Source organism: Bubalus kerabau, chromosome 19 (assembly GCF_029407905.1).
Source record: "Bubalus kerabau isolate K-KA32 ecotype Philippines breed swamp buffalo chromosome 19, PCC_UOA_SB_1v2, whole genome shotgun sequence".
In the NCBI taxonomy this organism is placed as follows: domain Eukaryota; kingdom Metazoa; phylum Chordata; class Mammalia; order Artiodactyla; family Bovidae; genus Bubalus; species Bubalus kerabau.
In genome coordinates, this window is record NC_073642.1 from 59,474,663 (window position 1) to 59,499,607 (window position 24,945).

At 37.2% G+C, this 24,945-nt stretch overlaps 2 protein-coding genes across 8 annotated transcripts in view; one reads left to right on the forward strand and one right to left on the reverse strand.

Annotated features, from left to right (window-relative positions):
- DDX24 (DEAD-box helicase 24) overlaps positions 1-24,945 on the reverse strand; it is a 326,942-nt gene that overhangs the window by 167,360 nt on the left and 134,637 nt on the right. The gene's annotated exons all lie outside the window — the stretch shown is intronic.
- PPP4R4 (protein phosphatase 4 regulatory subunit 4) overlaps positions 1-24,945 on the forward strand; it is a 101,169-nt gene that overhangs the window by 23,025 nt on the left and 53,199 nt on the right. For all 6 annotated transcript variants that reach the window (XM_055556557.1, XM_055556554.1, XM_055556552.1 and 3 more), the window contains one exon: positions 17,324-17,426. In XM_055556557.1, the coding sequence (XP_055412532.1) occupies positions 17,324-17,426 (103 nt within the window). The remainder of the gene's footprint in view (positions 1-17,323; positions 17,427-24,945) is intronic.

The window sequence follows — 24,945 nt, forward strand, 5'->3', positions numbered from 1 at the left end:
CACAATGCATGATACTTTCTGCTTACTATGTTGACATGGCTTTGGGATAGTAAAAGATGGATAGTGGAAATTATCAGTAAAAGAATTTATTATAATGTGAATATTGCTAAATAATTTGTGTGCACATTTTTCTCTTGCCAAAAAAAAAACAAAACAAAAAACAAAAAACCATGAGTTTGCCCAAGTTCATGTTCATTGGACTGCAAGGAGATCAAACCAGTCCATCCTAAAGGAAATCAATCCTGAATATTCATTAGAAGGACTGACGCTGAAGCTCCAATATTATGGCCACCTGATGAGAAAAGCTGACTCATTAGAAAAGACCCAGATGCTGGGAAAGATTGAAGGCAGGAAGAGAAGGGGTCTATAGAGGATGAGACGGTTGGATGGCTTCACTGACTCAGTGGGCATGAGTTTGAGCAAGCTCTGGGAGATGGTGAAGGACAGGGAAGCCTGGCGTGCTGCAGTCCATGGCGTCACAAAGAGTTGGACACAACTGAGAGACTGAACAACAAATGTTCATAGCATCAGTGATGCCATCCAGCCACCTCATCCTCTGATGCTGTCTTCTCCTTCTGCCCTCAATCTTTCTCAGCATCTGGGACTTTTCCATTGAGTTGTCTGCATCAGATGACCAGAATACTGGAGCTTCAGCGTCAGTCCTTCCAGTGAATATTTGGGGCTTATCTTCCTTAAGATTGACTGGTTTGATTTCCTTGCTGTCCAAGGAACCTTCAGGAGGCTTCTCTAGCACCACAGTTCTAAGGCATCAATTCTCTGGCATTCTGCCTTCTTTATGGTCCAACTCTTACAACCATACGTGACCACTGGGAAGACCGTAGCCTTGACTATACCAGCGTTTGTCGGCAGAGTAATGTCTCTGCTTTTCAACACACTGTCTAGGTTTGTCATCACTTTCCTGCCAAGAAGCAATTGTCCTTTGATTTCATGGCTGCAGTCACCATCCGCAGTGATTTGGAGCCCAAGAAGAGGAAATCTGTCACTATTTCCACCTTTCCCCCTTCTGTTTGCTATGCAATAACAGGGCCGGATTATGATCTTAGTTTTTTTTAATATCTAGTCTTAAGCCGGCTCTTTTACTCTCCTTCTTCACCTTCATCAAGAGGCTCTTTAATGATTTTTTAGTCATTAATATCACTAAATAGTTTGTGTGCACATTTTTCTCTTGCAAAATTACCAACTTGAAGACATTTTTGGGCTGCCAGTCCAACCACTTATACTGGATGAAACGATGATTATAAGTGGTGTAATAGCTCGAGAGTATGGTGGAAGTCTTTCTTTAATCTTTAGTAGGATAACTTTGGGGAAGTCACATTATTTTTTTCCCTTGGGACTTGGTTTCCTCAACTTTCAAGTAAAAAGGGAACCTTCTTGCACTGTTGGTGGGAATGTAAATTGTTATAAATACTATAGAAAACAGTATGCAGGTTCCTTAAAAAACTAAAAATCTACTATATGACCCAGAAATCCACTGCTGGGCATATACCCCTGAGAAAACCATAATTCAAAAAGACACATGCACCCCAGTAGTCATTGCAGTATTATTTACAGTAGCCAGGAGATGAAAGCAGCCTGGATGTCCACTGACAGGTGAAGGAGTATAGACGATGTGGTACATATATTTAATATACAAAGGATTGTTACTCAGTCATGAAAAAGAATGACATTGGGTGATTCGTAGTGAAGTTTATTAACCTAGAATCTGACATACAGAGTGAAGTCAGTCAGAAAGAGGAAAACAAATATTGTATATTAAGGCATATATATGGAAGCTAGAAAAAATGGTATGGATGAACCTGTTTGCAGGGCAAGAACAGAGATGCTGATGGAGAGAATGGACTTGTGGACACAGTGGGGAAAGGAGAGGGTGGGACAGGTTGAGAGTGGCCTTGATATATGTACAGTACCATGTGTAAAATAGTGAGTGGGAAGCTGCTGTATAGCACTGGGAGCTCAACTCAGTGCTCTGTGATGACCTCTAGGGGTAGGATGGAGGGCAGGAGGGAGGCTTGAGAGGGAGGGAATATATGTATACTTATAGCTGATTCAGCTATTTGTAAGGCCTCCCCAGACCACCATTTTGCTTTTTTGCATTTCTTTTCCATGGGGATAGTCTTGATTCCTGTCTCCTGTACAATGTCACGGGCCTCTGTCCATAGTTCATCAGGTACTCTATCTATCAGATCTAGTCCCTTAAATTTATTTCTCACTTCCAGTGTATAATCATAAGGGATTTGATTTAGGTCATACCTGAATGGTCTTATATGCAGAGTACATCATGAGAAATGCTGGGCTGGAGGAAGTACAAGCTGGAATCAAGATTTCTTGGAGAAATATCAATAACCTCAGATATGCAGATGACACCACCCTTATGGCAGAAAGTGAAGAGGAACTAAAAAGCCTCTTGATGAAAGTGAAAGTGGAGAGTGAAAAAGTGGGCTTAAAGCTCAACATTCAGAAAACGAAGATCATGGCATCTGGTCCCATCACTTCATGGGAAATAGATGGGGAAACAGTGGAAACAGTGTCAGGCTTTATTTTTCTGGTCTCCAAAATCACTGCAGATGGTGACTGCAGCCCTGAAATTAAAAGACGCTTACTCCTTGGAAGGAAAGTTATGACCAACCTAGATAGCATATTCAAAAGCAGAGACATTACTTTGCCAACAAAGGTTCATCTAGTCAAGGCTATGGTTTTTCCAGTGGTCATGTATGGATGTGAGAGTTGGACTGTGAGGAAAGCTGAGCGCCGAAGAATTGATGCTTTTGAACTGTGGTGTTGGAGAAGACTGTTGAGAGTCCCTTGGACTGCAAGGAGATCCAACCAGTCCATTCTGAAGGAGATCAGCCCTGGGATTTCTTTGGAGGGAATGATGTTGAAGCTGAAACTCCAGTACTTTGGCCACCTCATGCGAAGAGTTGACTCATTGGAAAAGACTCTGATGCTGGGAGGGATTGGGGACAGGAGGACAAGGGGACGACAGAGGACGAGGTGGCTGGATGGCATCATTGACTCGATGGACGTGAGTCTGAGTGAACTCCGGGAGTTGGTGATGGACAGGGAGGCCTGGCGTACCTTGTCCGTGATTCATGGGGTCACAAAGAGTCGGACACGACTGAGTGACTGAACTGAACTGAAGCTGATTCACATGTTGTACAGCAGACTACTACAACGTTGTAAAGCAGTTTTACTCCAATAAAAAAGTAATAAATAAATATATTGCATAAATATTATCAAGAATAGCATGATAGTATATATAAAGCATCTTGCCTGACACATAGGCCTTCAAATGTTAGTTTTCTTTTGCCTTCCTCTGGTGCTATTAAAAATATAATTCATTTCTCAGTGATTCCAAACATGATGACTGTAAACAGAGTTGAATGGTTCTCTAACTTTGCAAGCTTTTTAACCTGATGTTTTGAAGATGTGACATTATTAAGGATTCAGTTTTATAGTACAACACGAAAATACCACATTTGAAAAATTCTTGACCTTGTGGATTGATACTTGGTATCTTCTGCTTTAGATTCTTGAGTCATCTTTGTCTTCAAAAGAAGTTTTGTCCTTCTTGGAAGTTTGATTCTCTAAGCTAATCATGTTTAAAATTTTGTTCTTTTCATTGAAACAAGCTTTAAGTATTTTGGGTAAAGAAATGAATATCAACTATGTCCAGTTTAGATTACTTTGGGAACTCAAAGCATGGCCTGGGTGACATCTGTTTCACTGTTACAAATCCAAACACAGTAGTAGCTGCTTATATGTTGTATTTGGGGTTTTGAAATGAGAACTGCAGTGATCCTAGTCTAGATAGCAGGCTCTGTACCTACAAATCATTTAGGATCCTACACATAGTCAAACAGTTAGCAGAGTTACAGTTCTTAGGTTGATTTCTCCAGTAGAGACTGTGTTATGTGGTCACCTTTGGATAGCATCTGCTTCCTCCCCCTCTTTGTTTTCCCATTGGTTTAGGATTCGGTAAACAGTGCAGGTTGTCTAGCTCATTCTTGCTGTACGATTAAAATTTGAGTCTGTCTTCCTCTTTAGATTTTGAGCTGTCACAAGGTTGAAACAAGGAATAAGAATAGAAAAAGACAATATTGTCAGTATCTAGATCTGTTGTAACACGCAGCTTATTCTTTGTGGGCAAGTACATGGGTTTCATGAACTAGCACAGACAAGCCTCATTTTTGGAGACCCAAGATAATGTTTCTGAAAGTGCTTTAGGCAAATATGATGTACTAAGAATTTCTAGTCCTTTTCCTGATCTCCCACAAATTGGTTAACATTTTGTTTGCCTCTCACATCATTGAGGACTGGCTTTTTTTTTTTTTTTTCAGTAAAAAGTACCATTATTATGCAGTTTTATCTTTTAGTGCTACATAGCTTGTGAACAGAAGTGGGATAGAAAAAAACAGATGGATGAGTTTGGTATTAACTGAGTGCACAGATTGGAAGAGAGGCAGTGTGTGTGATGATCAGTGCATTGCTTTTGGAGTTGTACAGTCTGGGTAATGTTGGGCAAGTACTTTCATCATTCTAAGCCCTGATTTCCTCATCTCTGGAATGGAGCTAGTGAAAGGGAAAGTGAAAGTTGCTCAGTCACGTCCGACTCTTTGTGACCCCATGGACTATACAGTCCATGGAATTCTCCAGGCCAGAATACTAGAATGGGTAGCTGTTCCTTTCTACAGGGCATCTTCCTAACCCAGGGATAGAACCCAGGTCTCCCGTATTGCAGGTGGATTCTTTACCAGCTGAACCACCAGGGAAGCCCAAGAATACTGGAGTGGGTAGCCTATCTCTTCACCAGTGGATCTTCCCAACCCAGGAATCGAACCGGAGTTTCCTGCACTGCAGGTGGATTCTTTACCAGCTGAGCTATGAGGGAAGCCCTCATACTTCTAATAATACATCTCAAGTAAGGTGTTTATTAGCATAATGCCTAGCATATAGTATATTAGATACTATTTTTATTGTTGTAATTAGGAGAAGAATTGAAGAAGTAAGTTTACTGGTGAGAGTGTAATTGAAGTAAAAGGGAGCATCAGGCTGCCAAGGAAGAAAGTGACGCTAGGAGGAATATTAGAAACTGGAGAGTAAGTAGGAAGTGAAGGGATTAGAAATGTGATGAGGGTAAAAGATGGATTTAGTAATAGTAAAATAGATAAGAGGTTATGGGCAGCAAAGGAGATCATGGAATTTGAGATTCTAGAGATGGAGCATTTCTGGGTAATGTGATCCAGCCTTTGACAATGGTTGCTGATGTGGAGACAAATTCACTTTAAATCAACAGGTATTTTTGGAGCCCTTACTGTGTGCTACATACTGTGCTAAGCATCAGGGAATGTAAAATTTGAGCCAGATCTCATTGTGTTAGGGGGTCAAAACTAGCTGCTCCTCAATCAGCTGAATGAAGTTGCCCATGACGGTGGCAGGACTGGGATGACAATAGAGACTGAGAAGCCTTCTATTTTACCAAAAAATGCTTGAGTGGATTGACTTATTTTTCATTGTTTAACATATTACTATAAAAGGCTCTCTGAAATAGGTGCATTCCCTCAATGGGAATAAAATAATTAGTAGCATTAATTTAAAAGACAGCTGTCCTAAATTTATTTATTTCACTAGGTCTTTTTTTCCCCTCCTTATCTTTCCTTTTTAGCCACTAGTGTACAGCTTAGATGATTGACCCAGTTCTTTTCAGTTTTAGAGGAGTGGTTTTCAGAGTGAGTGGGATCGTGTCCTCTTGTTTCTGAATAGGTATCCTAGAAAAGGAACATACCCCAAAGAATAACATGGTTAGGACAGAAAAGAGGAGCTCGTGTTGTAGCCAGGAGGACTGTTCCCTGTGCCTTTCAGTTGGAAGTTGTAGGCTTTGAAGTGTAGGAAGCTTATTTTGTAAAAAACAAGCAAAAGTCTAGTATTGATTAGCATTTATTTTATTTATTTATTTTTTTTTTTGGTTTTTTTTTTTTTGATCAGCATTTATTTTAAAATTACATATCCCATACCACATAGCAATAAACTGAATATTATGTTGTTGACTTAAACTTATGCTGATTATTTCTGGGTTCCTTCCATTTGGTGATGGTAGCATGCGTGCATGCTTAGTCATGTCCGACTCCTTGCGACCCCATGGACTGTAGCTTGCCCAGCCCCTCTGTCCATGGGATTTCCCAGCAAGAATACTGGAGTGTGTTGCCATTTCCTCCTCCAGGGGATCTTCCCCACCCAGGGGTCGAACTGGTATCTCCTGCATTGGCAGGCAGATACTTTACCACCGATCCGTCTGGAAATCCTGATGGTTTGATAGAGATTTATGATAATTATAATTTAAGTGTACTTTTTATATTTTTTCATGTTCTATTTATAGTAAGCAGTGTCACCTATAGGTTATTATGTGCTTTTCTAATATCTTATAGCTGTCAAGATTGAATGACAAGCTGTATGTTCTTTCTATTACTAAGTAACATGCTCATTTTCTTGGAAGCCCAAAGGATTTTTTTTAAGTTCTGTAACACCTTTCAATGTTGGTTATGCTGGTTTGATTTTCTCAGGTATACGGTGTGCTCTTTTGAATCTTCTTTTCAAGTAATTTTTTTTTTTTTTTTTTTTGATCATTTCCTTGCTTTGCTTCTTTAGGGACTCCTATTAAAAGTATGTTGGATCTCTTTCTTTTTTTTTAATTTATATGTTGAGTTGGCCAAAAAGTTCGTTTGGGTATTCCATATGCTATTATGGAAAAACCAGACTGAACCCAATATATGGCTTTCTCTCAAGTCTTTAAAAATTTTTTTAATTAAAAAATTTTATTCTTTAAAAAAAAAGTAATTTATGTATTTCCAACAAATTTGGAAAACTCAGCAATGGCCACAGGACTGGAAAAGGTCAGTTTTCATTCCAGTCCCAAAGAAAGGCAATGCCAAAGAATGTCCAAACTACTACACGATTGCACCCAGCTCACATGCTAGTAAAGTAATGCTCAAAGTTCTCCACGCCAGGATTCAACAGTATGTGAACCATGAACTTTCAGATGTTTGAGCTGGATTTAGAAAAGGCAGAGGAACCAGAGATCAAATTGCCAGCATCTGTTGGATCATAGAAAAAGCAAGAGAGTTCCAGAAAAATGTCTACTTCTGCTTTATTGACTATGCTAAAGCCATTGACTGTGTGAATCACAATGATCTGTGGAAAATTCTTCAAGAGATGGAAATACCAGACCATCTTTCCTGACTGCTGAGAAATCTGTATGCAGGTCAAGAAGCAACAGTTAGAACTGGACATGGAACTACAGACTGGTTCCAAATTGGCATAGGAGTACGTCAAGGCTGTATATTGTCACCCTGCTTATTTAACTTATATGTAGAGTATATCATGTGAAATGCTGGGCTGGAATCAAGATTGCAGGGATTAGAAATATCAGTAACCTCAGATATGCAGATGACACCACCCTTATGGCAGAAAACGAAGAAGAACTGAAGAGCCTTTTGAAGAAAGTGAAAGAGAAGAGTGAAAAAGCTGGCTTAAAACTCAGCATTCAAAAAATGAAGATCATGGCATCCGATCCCATCACTTCATGGCAAATAGATGAGGAAGCAATGGAAACAGTGAGAGACTTTATTTTCTTGGGCTCCCAATCTTTGCAGATGGTGACTGCAGCCATGAAATTAAAAGATGCTTGCTCTTTGGAAGGAAAGTTATGACCAACCTAGACAGCACATTAAAAACCAGAGACGTTACTTTGCCAACAAATGTCTGTCTAGTCAAAGCTATGGTTTTTCCTGTAGTCATGTATGGATGTGAGAGCAGGCTATAAAGAAAGCTGAGTGCCAAAGAATCGATGCTTTTGAACTGGGTGTTGGAGAAGACTCTTGAGAGTCCCTTGGACAGCAAGGAGATCCAACCAGTCAATCCTAAAGGAAATCAGTCCTGAATATTCATTGGAAGGACTGATGCTGACACTGAAACTCCAATACTTTGGTCACCTGATGCCAAGAACTGACTCACTGGAAAAGACCCTGGTGCTGGGAAAGACTGAAGGCAAGAGGAGAAGGGGATGACAGAGGATGAGATGGTTGGATGGCATCACCGACTTGATGGACGTTGTAAGCTCCGGGGGTTGATGATGCACAGGGAAGCCTGACATGCTGCAGTCCATGGGTTGAAAGAGTTGGACTGAGCCTCTGAACTGAACTGATCAATAGTGTATGTGTGTCATCCCAATCCCCCAATTCCTCCTACTGTTTATGATTTTTTCTTTTCTAGTATATGGAAATATAGTTGACTTGTATATTGACCTTGTATCCTGCCACACCACTAGACTCATTATTAGTTCTACTAGCTATTTTGTACATTACAGTTTCACCTCTTCCTTTCCAATCTGTAAGCTTTTTGTTTCTTTTTTTTTAATTTTAATTTATTTTAATTGGAGGCTAATTACTTTATAATATTGTATTGGTTTTGCCATACATCAACATGAATCTGCCATGGATGTATACGTGTTCCCAATCCTGAACCCTCCTCCCACCTCCCTCCCCATACCATCCCTCTGGGTCATCCCAGTGCACCAGCCCCAAGCATCCTGTATCCTGCATTGAACCTGGACTGGCGATTCGTTTCTTATATGATAATATACATGTTGCAATGCCATTCTCCCAAATCATCCCACCCTCTCCCTCTCCCACAGAGTCCAAAAAACTGTTCTATACATCTGTGTCTTCATAAAGCAACTAGAAAAAGAAGAAATGAAGAACCCCAGGGTTAGTTGAAGGAAAGAAATGTTAAAAATTAGGGCAGAAATAAATGCAAAAGAAAAAAAAAGAGACCATAGCAAAAATCAACAAAGCCAAAAGCTGGTTCTTTGAAAGGATAAATAAAATTGACAAACCATTAGCCAGACTCATCAAGAGACAAAGGGAGAAATCAAATCAATAAAATTAGCAATGAAAATGGAGAGATCACAACAGACAACACAGAAATACAAAGGATCATAAGACACTACTATCAGCAATTATATGCCAATAAAATGGACAACGTGGAAGAAATGGACAAATTCTTAGAAAAGTACAACTTTCCAAAACTGAACTAGGAAGAAATAGAAAATCTTAACAGACCCATCACAAGCATGGAAATTGAAACTGTAATCAGAAATCTTCCAGCAAACAAAAGCCTAGATCCAGATGGCTTCACAGCTGAATTCTACCAAAAATTTTTGTTTCTTTTTATTGCCTATTGTGCTGACTCAAACCTTTAACCCAATGTTGAATTTTAGAAGCAGTAAATTTGAACATTCTTACCTTGTTCATGATTAGTGAGAAAACGTTCATTCTTACATGGTTAAGTATGATGTTAGCCATAAGTTTTTCACTGATGCCCTTTATCCAGTTAAAGAAGTTTCCTTCTATTTTTACTTTATTGGTTGGTTTTTTTCTTAATTGTAGTATAGTTGCTTTACAGTGTTGTGTTAATTTCTGCTGTAAACAAAGTGAATCACTTATACATTCATATATATCCACTCTTTTTTAGATTTCCTGTTTGGGTCACCACAGATCATTGAGTTCCCTGTGTTATACAGTAGGTTCTAATTAGATATCTGTTTTATACATGGTAGTGTATATATGGCAATCCCAATCTCCCAATTCATCCCACCCATGATAGTTTTAAATCACAAATGAATGTTGGATTTGTCAGATTTCTACATCTGTTGAGGTGTTCATATATGTTTTTAAAAAAACATTGTCACATTGATCTTTAAAAAATTTGCTTTTTATTTTGAGATAATTATAGATTCAGAGACAGTTGTAAGAAATAATAGAGTCAGCCAGATCTGCTTCACCCACATGGCTGTTAGCTTGTTCTTTGTGCATGCCCTGCCTGACCCGTCCCTGCTTCACCTGCACCCTGCCTCGCGACTGTGCTTCCGCCTGCTGAGGCAGTGACTGTGCTAATCCTTAAGCCAGAATGGCTCTACACCCTAGTTTTATTCAAGGGAGACATCTGCCCTTGTGGTGGTGGTTAACTGAGGAGCTGTGAGGGAAGTGCCCCAGATGCTGTTTTCCCTGGTAACTGAGGAGCCAACCTGATGTTAGTTCCCCCTCTTAGTGGTAGCCTTTCCGGGGAAAAAGCAAAGATTGCTACCATGCCCTGCCTGCCGTCTGCTATAAACGGTGGAGTATTGCTCCAGGACCCTTTGTTTCAGCCATGAAAGATCCCCTATCCAGTAAATTGCTGATGTCTCTGTCCCTGTCTCTGTGCTGTTTCTTCTGTCTTGAGGCTGGGCAACTTCAAGGTTTGTTGGCCTATGGGGTGCTGCCCAACACTTCTGTGTTAATATTTGAAAAACTGTAGTATGGTACACAACCAGGATATTGACATCAATACAATCAAGACAGGTAGGCTTTCCACCACCCAGAATCCTGCATGTTACACTGTAGTAGTCACATCTTTTTCCTCCTGCCCCCGCCCCAGACTCTGGGAATCACCTGATCTTTTCTCCATTTGTATAATTTTGCTGTTTCAAGAATGTTATATAAATGGAATTATACAGTATGTAACCTTCTGGGGTTGACTAGTGTTTCATTCACATAATTCTCCGGAGATTCATCAGGTTGTTGCATCTATCAATATTTTTTGTTCCTTTTTATTTCTGGGTAGCATTGTGTAGGTATGGATGGACTACAGTGTGTTTAACCACTCACTCATTTAAGGATATATAAGTTGTTGACATTTTTTTGGTTCAAATGGAGCCACTCAAAACATTCATCCACAGGTTTTTGTGTGAGCCTAAGTTTTCGTTTCTTTGGAATAAATGCTGAAGAGTACAGTTGCTGGTTGCATGTTTTGTTTTCTAAGAACCTACCAATTTTTTTCTAGAGTGGCTGTACCAGTTTGTGTTTCCACCATCAATGAATGAGTGATTTAGTGTAGTGATACTTCATTGTGGGTTTACTTTACCTTATAGTTAACAGTATTGAAGTTTTTCATGTACTTATTTACAGTCTGTATATCATCTTCATTAAAAAGTCTCTTCATTCTTTTTGCCCATTGTCTAACTGGATTGTGTGCCTTTTTTTTTTTTTTTTTTTTACTGTTGAGTTTGAGAGTTCTTTTTATAGTGTAGATATTATTCTTTTGTCAGGTATGTAGTTTACAAATATTTCTCCTCCTTTATGGCATGTCTTTTAACTCTTAACAAAGTCTTTCACAGCGCAAAAGTTTTTAGTTGCAATAAAGTCCAGTTTGTCAATTTTTCCTTTTATAGATCCTGCTTTCGATGTCAAATTTAAGAGCTCTTTGCCTAATCCTAGATTTAGAGGATTTTCTCCTGAGTTTTTAAAAAGTTCTTATAGTTTTACATTTTATAGATTCATTAGGTCAAGGCATTTTGGTTTTATTTTTATTGGAGGTTTGGGGGTTTTTGTTTTGTTTTCTGCCTTATGGGTGTCCTCTTGCTGCTCTAGCATGATTAGTTGAAAAGGCTGTCTTTCTTTCCTCCACTGAATTGCCTTTGTACCTCTGTCAAAAATCAGCTGTGCATGTTTGTGAAGTGTGTATATATGTGGAGGTTGTTTCTGGGTTTTCTCTTCTGTTTCATTGATGTATGTATCTATTCCCCTGCCAATACCATGCCGTCTTGGTTACTGTAGCAATATATCAAGTCTTAAAATTGAATAGACAGACTCTTCCCACATTATTCTATTTCAAAATTGTTTTAGCTATTCTAGTTTTGTTGCCTTTCCATATACATTTTAGAAAAATATTGTTTACAGCCCAAAAATCTTGTTAAGATTTTGATGGTAACTGCATTAACCCTATACACCAATTTGGGAGAATTGACATCTTTATTATGCTGAATTTCTCAATCTATGAACATAGATTGTTTTTCTAATTACTTAGGTCTGCTTTGATTTTTTTTTAACATTGTGTTTTCAGCATATGAGTCCTGTAATTTTGTTCGTGTTTCATTTTTGAGGGATTGTAAATGGTATTTTGTTTGTAATTTCAGTGTTCATGTGTTGAATTTTGTCAAATATTCCCTCTGCATTGATACTTTTGATATTTTTCTCCTTTAACCTGTTAATATGATGGATTACACTGATTTTGAATATTGAACTAGCCTTGCATTCTTGCAGTAAATCCCATTTGATCATGGTGTATAATTCTTCTTTTAATGTATTACTATGTTTTATTTTTTAATATTCTGTTAAGGATTTTGGCATCTATATTCATGAGGGATATTGTTCTCTCTGTGCGGGTATTTTAATCTTTCTAGGTTTTGTTATCAGTATAGTAAGAGCTTCTTAAAGTGCTTTCAGAAAGTGTTCTTTCCCCTTCTGTTTTCTGGAAGAGAATGTGTAGAATGGTATTAACTCTTTGTTAAATGTTTGGTAGAATTCTCTAGTGAAACAATCTGAACCTTGAGATTTTTTCCAGGAGTTTTAAAATATGAATTAAATTTCCTTAATAGTTGTAGAACTATTCAAATAATGTTTTTTTGTATTGGATAAGTTGTGGCAGTTTGAGTTTTTTGAGGAATTGGTCTATTTTTTCTAAGTTTTCAGTTTTATGTGTGTAGAATCACTTATAGCATTCTCATATTATCTTTTTGATATGTATGGGGACTATGGCAATATTTCCTGTTTTAATTGTGACATTGGTAATTTGTGTCTTCTCTCATTTTTACTTTGTCAGTCTTGGTAAAAGTTAATCAGTGTTATTGATCCTTTAAAAGAACCAAGTCTTTGTTTCATTTATTTTTTTCTATTGTTTTATGTTTTTATTCCTTTGCTTGCATTGTGACTGTTTTGTTCTCAAGATGAAAAATTAGAGTACTAATTCGAGATTTTTGCCTCTTTTCCTCTTTCCTTTCATAAATGTATACATTTATTATTATAAATATAATAATTTTATATTTTGTATTTCATTTTCACTCAATTCAGTGTATTTTGAAACATTGTCCTCTTTGACACAGTTATGTAGAAGTGTGTTGTTTCATTTCCAAGAATTCAGAGAGCTTTCTGTTATCTTTTTATTATTGATTTTTAGTTTGATTCCATTGTGGTCAGAGAGAACTCTTTGTATGAGTTCAGTTTTTAAAAGGACTGTTTTATGGCCCAGGATGTGGTTTTTCATGGTGTATGTTCTTTGAGCACTTGAAAAGAATGTGTATTCTACTGTTGTTGGATGGAGAGTGTTCTATAAAAGTTAATTAGATCTTGTTGGTTGTTGTTGAGTTCTATGTCCTTGATGACTTTCTGTTTAGTTCCATCAGTTGTTGGGAGAGGAGTATGAAAGTCTCCATCTACCTGTGTATTTGTCTAGACAACTTCTCTTTTCAGTACTGTAGTTTTTGTTTCAAATTATTTTGCAATTATATTTGATGTATACACATTTAGAACTGCTATGTCTTCTTGGTAGATTTCCTCTTTTATCATTTTATCATCAATGTCCCTGTCTACCTCTGGTGATTTTCTTTACAAGGGTCTTGACTTTATCTGATCTTAATTTGGCCACCACTGCTTTAATTTGGTTTATATTTCTGTGTTATATCATTTTCTGTCCTTTACTTTCAACTTGCTGATATTGTTATATTTGAAATTAGTTTCTTATGGCTGCATTTAGTTGAGTCAGGTCCTTTAATCCACTCTGCCAATCCCTGTCTTTTAATTGGTATAGTTAGATAATTTACCTTTAATGTAACTATTTATTTAGGGTCTTAAATCTACCATTTAATTTTTTTCCTGCTTTTATTTCCATGAAATATTTTGCCTTCCTATCTATGAGGTATTAGTGATCATATATTTTCCTAACTGCAAAGTAAGTAAATAAAATTTACTGAATGTTCATATTAAATATTCGTGACATCAGTTCATGCAATGAGTTATCCATTCATCCATCCTTTTAAGAGACTTTTGCTAAACTTCTGCTTTGGCCCAGGCATTGTCAGATGAAACATTCCTTTTTCAGGTATTTCTCTCCTCTTTTAGTTCTTTAGTGGTCTATTTGTTTCTCATGGTGTTGTAGTAAATCATCACAAACTGGATGGCTTAAAATAACAGAAATGTATTCTCTGAGAGTTCTGGATGCCAAAGGTAGCAAGTACTTTTTAAGCAACTGCTGCTGCTGCTACTGCTAAGTCTCTTTTTAGCAACTAGTAGTTGCTAAAAATAGCAACTGAGTCTGAAATCAGTAGCCACTGAGTCAAAATCAAGGTGTCAGAGGGGCTCTGGGGAAGAATCTGTTACTTGTCTATTCCAGCTTCTGGTGGTTGTCAGCACTCTCTGGCTTGTGGCAACATCACTCCAGTCTCTGCTTTGTGGCCAGATTGCCTCCTATTCTATCTTCTCTGAATGTCTCTTTTAAGGACACTTGTTATTTGGTTTATAGTCTACTGGATAATCCATGACCAGCTCTTTATCTCAAGATCCCTTTTCAAATTAAGATAACATTCACAGTTTCCAGGATTATGGAGTAGATATATTTTATGGGGGAGGGCACTCTTCAACCTGGGCTTCCCAGGTGGCTCAGTGGTAAACAATTCGCCTACCAGTTCAAGGCTGTATATTGTCACCCTACTTATTTAACTTATATGCAGAGTACATCATGAGAAAAGCTGGGCTAGAAGAAGCAGAAGTTGGAATCAAGATTGCCAGGAGAAATATCAATAACCTCAGATATGCAGATGACACCCTTATAGCAGAAAGTGAAGAAGAACTAAAGAGCCTCTTTATGAAAGTGAAAGAGGAGAGTGAAAAAGTTGGCTTAAAGCTCAACATTCAGAAAACGAAGATCATGGCATCTGGTCCCATCACTTCATGGGAAATAGATGGGGAAACAGTGGAAACAGTGTCAGGCTTTACTTTTTGGGGCTCCAAAATCACTGCAGATGGTGATTGCAGTCATGAAATCAAAGATGCTTACTCACTGGACTCCAGGAGTTGGTGATGGACAGGGAGGCCTGGCGTGTTGCGGTTCATGGGGTCGCAAAGAGTTGGACACGACTGAGCGACTGAACTGAACTGAACTACTCATTGGAAGGAAAGTTATGACCAACATAGACAGCATATTAAAAAGCAGAGACATTACTTTGTCAACAAAGGTCCATCTAGTCAAGGCTATGGTTTTTCCAGTAGTCATGTATGGATTTGAGAGTTGGACTATAAAGAAAGCTGAGCACAGAATAATTGATGCTTTTGAACTGTGGTGTTGGAGAAGACTCTTGAGAGTCCCTTGGACTGCAAGGAGATCCACAGTCCATCGTAAAGGAGATCAGTCCTGGGTGTTCATTGGAAGGACTGATGTTGAAGCTCTAATACTTTGGCCACCTGATGCGAAGAGCTGACTCATTTGAAAAGACCCTGATGCTGGGAAAGATTGAGGGCAGGAGGAGAAGGGGACAACAGAGGATGAGATGGTTGGATAGCATCACTGACTCAATGGACATGAGTTTGGGTAAACTCCAGGAGTTGATGATGGACAGGTAGGCCTGGTGTGCTGCGGTTCATGGTGTCGCAAAGAGCTGGACACGACTGAGCGACTAAACTGAACTGAACCAGTTCAGGATACACAGCAGACAAGAGTTTGATCCCTGGGTTGGGAAGATCCCCTGGAGTAGGAAATGGCAGCCCACCCCAGTATTCTTGGCTGGGAAATTCCATGGACTGAGGAGCCTGACAGGCTAGAGTCCATGGGGTTGCAAAGAATCAGACACGACTGAGTGACTGAGCACACACACATATGTACCATTCAACCAGCTGCAAGTAGTACTTTTATGTGCAATTTTATTTTCCCGTTTTTGATCTTCTCCTCACCCTGGCATGGCTCTCCTTTTTCCTTCCCTTCTCTTTCCTTCTTGAATTTTGTCTCTTAAAGCATTCACTTAGAGAGTGATGAGAATAGTGGAAAGATTGTACTGACCTATATTTTGCAGCCTACCATACTGTAACAGTGGCTCAGTGGAAAAGCGTCTGCCCGCAGTGCATGAGACACTGGAGATGCGTGTTCGATCCCTAGATTGGGAAGATCCCCTGGAGGAGAAAATGGCAACCCACTCCAGTATTCTTGCCTGAAAAATCCTATGGACAGAGGAGCCTGGCAGGCTACAGTCTCTGGGGTCGCAAAGAGTCAGACGTGACTAAGCGACTAAACAGAGATACTGCAGCAGGGAAAAGACTTTTTTTTCCACAGAAGGGCAGCTTCATTTAGTCAGAATATGCTGCTTATTAGCAGAATTTACAAAGCACTGAAGCAAATAGAATAATACTTGAAAACACTCTTTAAAAAAGCCATATTAAGGTCTTTTTTTCGGCTGTGCCACTTGGTATATGAGATCTTAGTTCCCCAACCAGGGGCTGAGCTCATGACCTCTGCGGTTGAAGCACGGAGTCTTAACCTTTGGACCACCGGGGAAGTCCCCTTGTTAAGGCCTTATATACGTGTACTAACAAATAATTCCATTTGGAGAGTTAACTAAAATCATTTTTACTTAAATATTATGGCATCAGTAATTAACATTCAAATTAGTATCAGTTAAGGATAGGTGGAATTTCTTTCTGAGGTGACACCACATTTAATGACATGTGTTATAGCTATATTTCAAGTTACTTGCACAACTTATGTTGCTTAGCTTATGTTTTAAAAACAAGTAAGTTTTTACATGAAAATGGTTCTTGAGAAGAATTTGAAGTATTTAGGCGGCTAGAGTATTACAGATTGTTTTGGTAACACCTTAGTGACCTAATGAATGCTGTATCAAAAAGGTACCATATAAATACACCCTACTGACTTTTAAAAATATAGAGTATATATATTATTAAGTTTCTGGCAACTCGGAGTCAGTGGAGTGCAACAGATTGTTTCATTGTACTAGAAGAAAGTTGTATGATTCTGCTATAGCTAATTTTGTTGCTGTCCCTGCTGTTGTTATGATTATTAGTATTTTACTGTAATGATCTATTTTTATAAAGTATAGCAAACTGGCAGGTCATAGGGGAAAATGAGGTCGAATTTTAAAGTAAGTATTTAATAATGGTCTCAATATTTTTTCAATAAGACGTGTAGATAATCATGTTTTAGCATAAACATAATTAATATCTCCATGTATTTGTTGTAAGATTTACCTAATGAAATTTCATCTCTGGCTTAATTTTTATATCTAATTGATACATTTAAAGTTTAAAATTGTCAGAAGTTTGGTGTTCATTATTAAAAGCAGTTGTTTTCAAGTTAATCCCTGCCTTTTACAATGTAAATTATAATCACAAATTTATAGTTACAAATCTTAAATTTGTGTTTTCTTTGTAAGTGCTGGTCAGGATATCCAGGGAACAAGCGTGGTTGCGAATCTTCCATTTCTGATGCGACAGAACCCTGCTGAGACACTTCGGAGAGTCTTGCCAAAAGTTAGAGTAAGTTGCTGTGAAATAAGATTTGAATTCATCATGTTTTCCCAGTAGTACGTTGTCATTGCCAGGAGAAAATTTCAGAGCTTTGGATGGCTGATCTTTTGTACCTAACCACTGAGTGGAGGAAGTATTATAAATATTTTGAATTATTTTGAAAATATTTAGAGAACTTAGCTGATGGAAATGGAGAAATCTAGATCTTAAACTACAGAGTTTTCTGTAATCATTTTCTCAGTAGAAACATTATGTTTTCAGTAGCTCAAAAAAAATCTTAGTCTTGTAAAATCATAGCAATCTTTTTTGGTATTCTGTTGACATAAACATATTATTAATAGTATTTCTAGAACATTGATAATACGATTTAACTGATAGTCTTAATAGTCACCTTTTGGTGACTGCTCAAGAATCATCAAATAAAGATTGGATTATGGCCACTGCAGTTTTAGTTTTATATTTAATTCCTTTCTAAATTCCTTCAGATTAGTTTTCCTGCTACTAATAAAATGTTTGATCTACTAGAACTTTCTTTTCTTTATTTAATATTGATTATTAATATATAATATTAAATATCTGATGCATACTATTTATTATTTATTTGTACCATATGCAAAGTGTTCTGTAATAGAACTTGAATGAACACAACAGATAATGCCTTTTGGGTCCTCAGGGAGCTTACCTACTAATGAGGTCAAGGAGGTTACATAGTACTGGGGGTTCTGTTTGCGAATAGTGAGTTTTATAGACTTTGCTTTGGCTTTCTGTTTGGATTAACTTAAAAAAGATTTTTTTTAATTAATTTATATGTGTTTAAAATACTGTTGTTATGTGCCCTTGGGTTTTATTTTTAGGCATATACAGCATGCTTCCAGTGATGAAGATCAGGGATATAACATGTTATTTTTATAAGATGCCCAGATTTCTATGCAGGCAGTATGGATGTATTTTGTGTATATATGTGGGTGTGTGTGTGTGTGTGTATGTGTGTGTGTGTATATATATATATATATATATATATATATATATATATATATATATAAAAACACATTATAGAGGTGAATGGAGAAATTGCTTTTTTTTAGTAGTGTATGTGATTCAAAAACAAAGGAAGCTTTTTCGTGTCTGTTTTTCTCAGCTCATTCTGTAATTTCAGTGGAATTAAGTCTATACAATTTAGGTTTAATTTTTCATTCAACTAAAGTGATATTAACTGACCTAAGCTTGTTAGTATGTCACCTGGGAATACCAGTTAAACACTTGTAGAAGGGAACAGGTGTAGATCCTCTTGACTAAGGAGTTATTATGCATAAGCAAATTAGATTTATAGCTCAAAATATTGAGTACACTGTACACTCTGCATTGAGCAGGCTGAATCTGGTCCAAGAGAACATGCTGCAAGTTAAAAGTTTCATAAAGCAAGAATGAAAGGTGAAGGACAGATAGTGGTGAGCTTTAGAGGTCTCTGAATTATTTTGAAAAAAAGTGTTTGCCGAAGAGTTCACACTAAAGTTAATTAAATACTAACGTCTAAAAAAAGTTTTAATTTCATGGAAATATATACAGAATATTACATAGAGAGTATTTATACAAAGAGTCAAATGTTTCTGCTGAAACTATATAACTGAGTTATAGAGGACAAGATTTTAGTAACCTTTTAAAGAAATATTAAGTTTAATTCATAATACAGAAGATTAACTGAATAAATGCATATAAGGAAAATATAAACTAATGACAATATTATACTAAGAAAATCTTTATTGCTGAATGATTTCATTCATTTCGTTAATCAACAAGCAGCCATTTATTTAGGGTGCTCATCTATCTTACCCTTTACTATAAAATGTAGAAAACAGTCCCTGATTAGATTCTGTATCAGGAAGACATAGAAACTATGGAAAACAATGAAAGAACAAGCATAGGGGATTATTTAATGTGTGGTTCTGACTTTATGTAAAAATGCTGATGAATTAAGCAAATGGGAAAGACTTTTTAATGGGGGCAATAATACGGACTTTAATAGAGGGTTTAATGTAAAATGTAGGCAGCTGAACATTTAAGCAACCGCACCTCAAATAATAAAACCTATGTTTATGAGCAAATCATTTAAAATCATAATGTTCAATATTAAGATTTATTGGTACGCATAACACCTTCTTTAATTCTGCCTTGCTTCTCTGAGTGGTGACTTCCAGGTGATACAAGTATGACAAAAATCACACAGAGCTGCTTTATTCACTTTTGCATGGCCATACTCTCTTAGCTAATTTTATAAAAAAGCAATCTTGTGTCTCAAAGTGAGCATTTAGTAATAATGGCTTCGTAAATATTTACTGAATACCTCACACTATTCTAAGCTCTGAGAAGACAGAGGTGAACAAAACAAGAACTTACCCTCAAGGAAGTTTTTTAGGGGGGCGGGAAATAGACATTAAACAAGTGGGTGAGCATGAAAAACAGAGTAAAGTGGGGGAGGGGGAAGTGGGGAAGTTGGGAGTGTGAGGGCACTAACTGAACATTGGGAGGTCAAAGAAGCATCTCTGAGGAATTGAACGCTGAAGGGATGGGATAGGAGGAACAGCCATTTGAGGAGATGAGAACAAGTGGTCCAGGCAAAGAGAGCAGAAGGAGTTGGGGGATTTCAAAGAGGTCGTAAGTGTGGTGGAGTCCAGTGGGTAAGGGTAGGTCGTGACTTGAAGAGGTTAGAGAGATGGTCAGTGACAGAGCGTGCAAGAGTCATTCTTTCTTCGAACAGTAGAAGGCCTTGAAGACTTGAAGCTGGGCAGGACTTTGAGAAGGGTTTATCCCGTTGACATTTTGCAGTGATCATTTTGCTAATTGTGTGGAGAGTAGATTGGAGTGGGAGGAAGTTGCAGCTCTAGTCCTTGTAGTATGTGAAGCTGGCTTGGAGCAGAAGAGCGAATTAGGATGACAGAGAATGGTGGATATATCTGAGATGTATTTATTGAGATAGAATGAACTTAATGATGGACCCGAGGTGGGAAATGGAGGAATGACTTCCAGATTTCTGGATTGTTTCTGCTGGTTTTGAGTGTCTTGGTTGATAGTTTATTGCATCAATAGGGAAAAATAATTTGAATACTTACTAATGCTAATCTTCTATGATTGATTCACTTTTCGAGAATTTAAAGACATGAATAATAAATATTTTGTGTAAGAAGTTAATCGTTCTCCAGATTCTTTTCACATTTATAGCAGTAGTATAAGCAGCTTTTTAGAACTCACACTGTACCTTATCTTTACCTTGAAGAACATCAGATAAAGTGATGAAGATTTTTCTGGCCTTATGTATTATAAATTTTCACCAAACAAAATATTTTTAATTCTGTTTTTGTTTTGTTGTATAGCATGTGCATTTCATCTTTATAATAATGTATTAACTTAAAAATGGCTTTTAAAACAGGTTGCTGTTTTCACTGGTTTAGAGACGAAGGAATTTGAGGTTAAAAATAAAATGGCAGAAAGAGAGGCAGGATTAGAATTGAACTCATCGTAGTATTCTACAATTTGCTTTCTAAATTCTATCCATAGTGGACGATGAATGATAGTGCAATTAGATCAGTGCAATTAGATCACTCATCTCAAGGTTAATTTAAGTAAGAGTCCAGAAAGGAAACATTTTGACCTCCATTCAAATTCTCTAATTCTAGATATGAGACATGTCTGAATGTACAGTTGACCTTTCAACAGCATAGGTTTGATCTGCTTGGGCCCATCTTTACTTGAACTTTTTCAGTAAATATGTACCGCAGCCCTTCACGATCAGGTTTCAGTTGAATATGTGGTTACCAAATCTGGGAAACAGGGAGGGTCCACTGTAAAGTTTTATTTGGATTTCCCACTAAGTGGAGGATTGGCACCCCTAAACCATGTTGTTCAGGGTCTGCTGTAATTACTGTATCTATTTTTAATCCTAGGATATCTTTTGAAAAAGAAAGGCTTTTTCTGTGGTCTTTGTTGATTAAGTTTGAATTCTTCCTATGACATATTACGTTGAGTTAATATTGGATATTAAGATTTGACTTGAACTTCTGGTTGTCTGAAAGTGAAAGAATTTGTTTCACCAGCATACATTTCTAAAATACTGTGGTCCTTTATAAAATTTAAAATAGTGATATCATTAACCATGTGATATCAGTGCCTTCTTTATAAATCAAGTGCAAAAAAAGTCTCTGCTTGTTGAGTTATTGGATCCTGTTATTGTTTTTTCACTTACTTTGGGAACCAAAAGATATGGCATAAAACCATCTATTAGAAGATGCGCAATGTCAGGAACAGATAGAAATAGCTAGCATTTGTTGAGGTCTTAAGATGGGTGAAACACTCTGTCAAACATTTTACAGCTCTTTGTTGATTTTTTATCTCTCTGAATGCCCATGGCAGTTCTATATGGGTCACAACTTAAGTCAGTTAACTTTCCCAAAGTCACAAAACTAGCAAGTGGTGTGATGAGGTTTGAATGAGTCTGACACACAGGTTCTTCCTCTTAACTGCTGTACCACTGCCTCATTAGCTAATCATGATGTCAATAAATATGTAATATGTCATTTTAGTTCCTAAGCCTTAGTCATCTCTCCTCTGATTACTGTAGTAGCCTCTTCACTGGACCTGTTGCTCCTTTTGCTCTCTGGAGCCCATTCGGCCAGAGGGATCTTTCATTTATTTATATATTTAGGAACAAATTAATACATTTATTTATTTATTTAGGAACAAATAAACTTTGACAAAGAAAACTGTGTATATTCAAAGTATACAATGTGATGATTTAATATATATTATACATTGTGAAATACTCACCCCTATCAAATGAATTAATACATCCATCATCTCACATAGTTAATTTTTTTTCTTCAGGGAGATCTTTTAAAGATCTTTCAGAGAGATCAATCATATCTTTTCTTCTTGAATGAAAACTACTGAAGTGGTGTGGTAGGCAGAACAGTTCCTACCACATCCCGGAACTATACATGTCACTTTCTTTAGAAAAAGAGCTTTTATAGATGTGGGTAAGGATCTTGACTGAAGGAGATTATCCTGGATTATCGGGGTGGGCCCTAAATGCCAGCACATGCATCCTTAAAAGAGGAATGCAGAGGGAGGTTTGACCCAAACCTGGAGGAGGAAGCAGCATGAAGACAGAGGCAGGGACTGCAGTGATGTGGCCACCAGCCAAAGAAGGCCAACAACTACTAGAAGCTGGAAGAGGCAAGTACCTGATCCTGCCTAGTGGGGAGTGTGGCCTTGCCAACAATTTGATTTTGACTGAGTGATACTCATTAGGACTAATGGCCTCCAGAACGGTGAGAGAATACATTTCTGTTGTTCTAAGCCTTTCAGTTTGTGCTAATTTATCATACCAACCACAGGAAAGTGGCTCAGTGGTAAATAATCCACCTGCCAATTGTAGGAGATGCAGAAGACGTGGATTCGATCCCTGGGTCGGGACAGTTCCTTGGAGTAGGAAACGGCAGCCCAGTATTCTTGCCTGGACAATCCCATGGACAGAGGAGCCTGGCAGCCTATAGTCCATGGGGTTGCAAGGAGTTGGACACAACTGAGCAATTGAGCATGCACATAGAGGAAAGTAATACAAGTAACTTCTCATTTCAGATAGAATAAAACTCCTTCAGTTCTCTAAAATGACCCTGACTAGCTTTCTACCTCACCTACCATTCTTTTCTGTTTCTTCCGTCAGAACAGAAGTCTTGTCAGTCTGATTTATCACTCTGTCCCCAGAATGTAGAAAAGTACTTGGCAAAAATAGGCACTCAAAAATAATTTTAAAACAAGCATTGATTGAGCTTAATATTCTGAGACAGTAAGTGTCTACCTGAAAGATCAATGACACATTGGCCTGAACCACTAATGGCATTCTTGGATGAGAAGTATAAACAGTCTATCAGTGGAGTGATACGGTGCCGACTTATGTTTCTAGGGAGACCTTTTTTGCGGGGAAGAGTGGGAGAAAGATACATATTAGGGAAGAGATAAAGTAGACTTAATCATATGAAACTTGATTATTTAAGATCAGTATATGTGGTGCCCCCATCTTTTGATTCTGAAAAGGTTTATCACTTCTACTTTTCTCGTAAGTTTCTCCCAATGTGATTATTTGAGTATTTTATATCTACTGAATAAAAGTAGATTTAAAAAATTTTATTAAAAAATTTTTATAGACAACCTTTACTATGTAAATAAATATGTTTGTTACTGAAAGCTTTACCTACTCTTTAAGTTCTGTTTCAAGTGGTACAGAGATGTGGATAACCAAGATAATAAAGTGAAGAACCTGCCCCGTGGGCCAGGCCTTGTGCTCAGCAGTTTAGATACATCCTCTTAAACTTCTTAACAATTCCATGCCATATATTTATTCTTGTTTGACAGTTGAGAAAATCTAGGCTGAAAAAATTCTGTTCGACTATCATGTTTTGTTTAAGCATGCAATTATATAATTTATTCTTACAATACACCAAGAAAAAAAGAAATCGTCTTAACTAAAAGAGTTAAAGAGCACAGAGATGATACAAATTGCCTTTTCCTTTGGTTTGTACTTCAAAAATAAAAGTACCTGTCTTCCTCACTGCCCATGATGTTTTCTGAGAAAAGTTAAAAGTTAAGTTCTTGAAAAAAGAAGGGTTTTGTAAAGGCAACACAGTTCTACATAATAAGCAGAACATGATGTTCCAGACTCCCTGCAGATCATAAAAAGCCCACAGTAGAGTAGGTCTCTACTGACAGGCTAAGCATTTAAGGACACTCTGATGTGAAGTAAGGTGAAGAAGAAAGTAAAGTTATTCCTGTAATGTCAGATTGATGGAGAAAATTTATGAAGGTCAGAATTGATCTTATGAGGAATTTTTACAGGAAAGGAAGCATAAAATTGTGTAACTTATTCTTCCAGTTCACTAAGAAAAAAAAAGAAGTAGCATTAACCAAAGGATTTAGAGAGAGCATAGACAGATGGTATAAAATGACTCTTCTCTGGTTTATAGCTTAAAAATAAAAGTACACTGACCACCATTCTGAAAATAATATCTGTGTTATATCTTTTTATGTATATCCATAAAGACAAAATAGAGTAACATCATTAATTCTTTGATGATAGTAGTAAATTCAGTGAAAACATTGACTGTAAATATAGTTGTTTTCCGGGCATATATAAAAATTACACAAGCTAGTATTCTTAATAGATCTAAAAATACTGCCTTTCAGTATGATAAATTCTAGTGGAGACCAGTGTTCTCACTTGAATTTCTTAGTCATTCAATCATTTGTTATTTTTATCCTGCCTACAGTAAAAATGAGCTGGAACTTCTGAATCTCTTAATTAGAAAATCTTTCATTTCTGTGATAATGGGACCACCATTACTACTTGAATATGGTTTCTGACTTTAGGCATTTGGATGATACAAAGGATAATTTATGGATATGTTGATCTACAATCCTTGCAAAATTATAAAACTAAGAAGATATTCACATATTATACCATAATAAAGGTCTTTGTTTG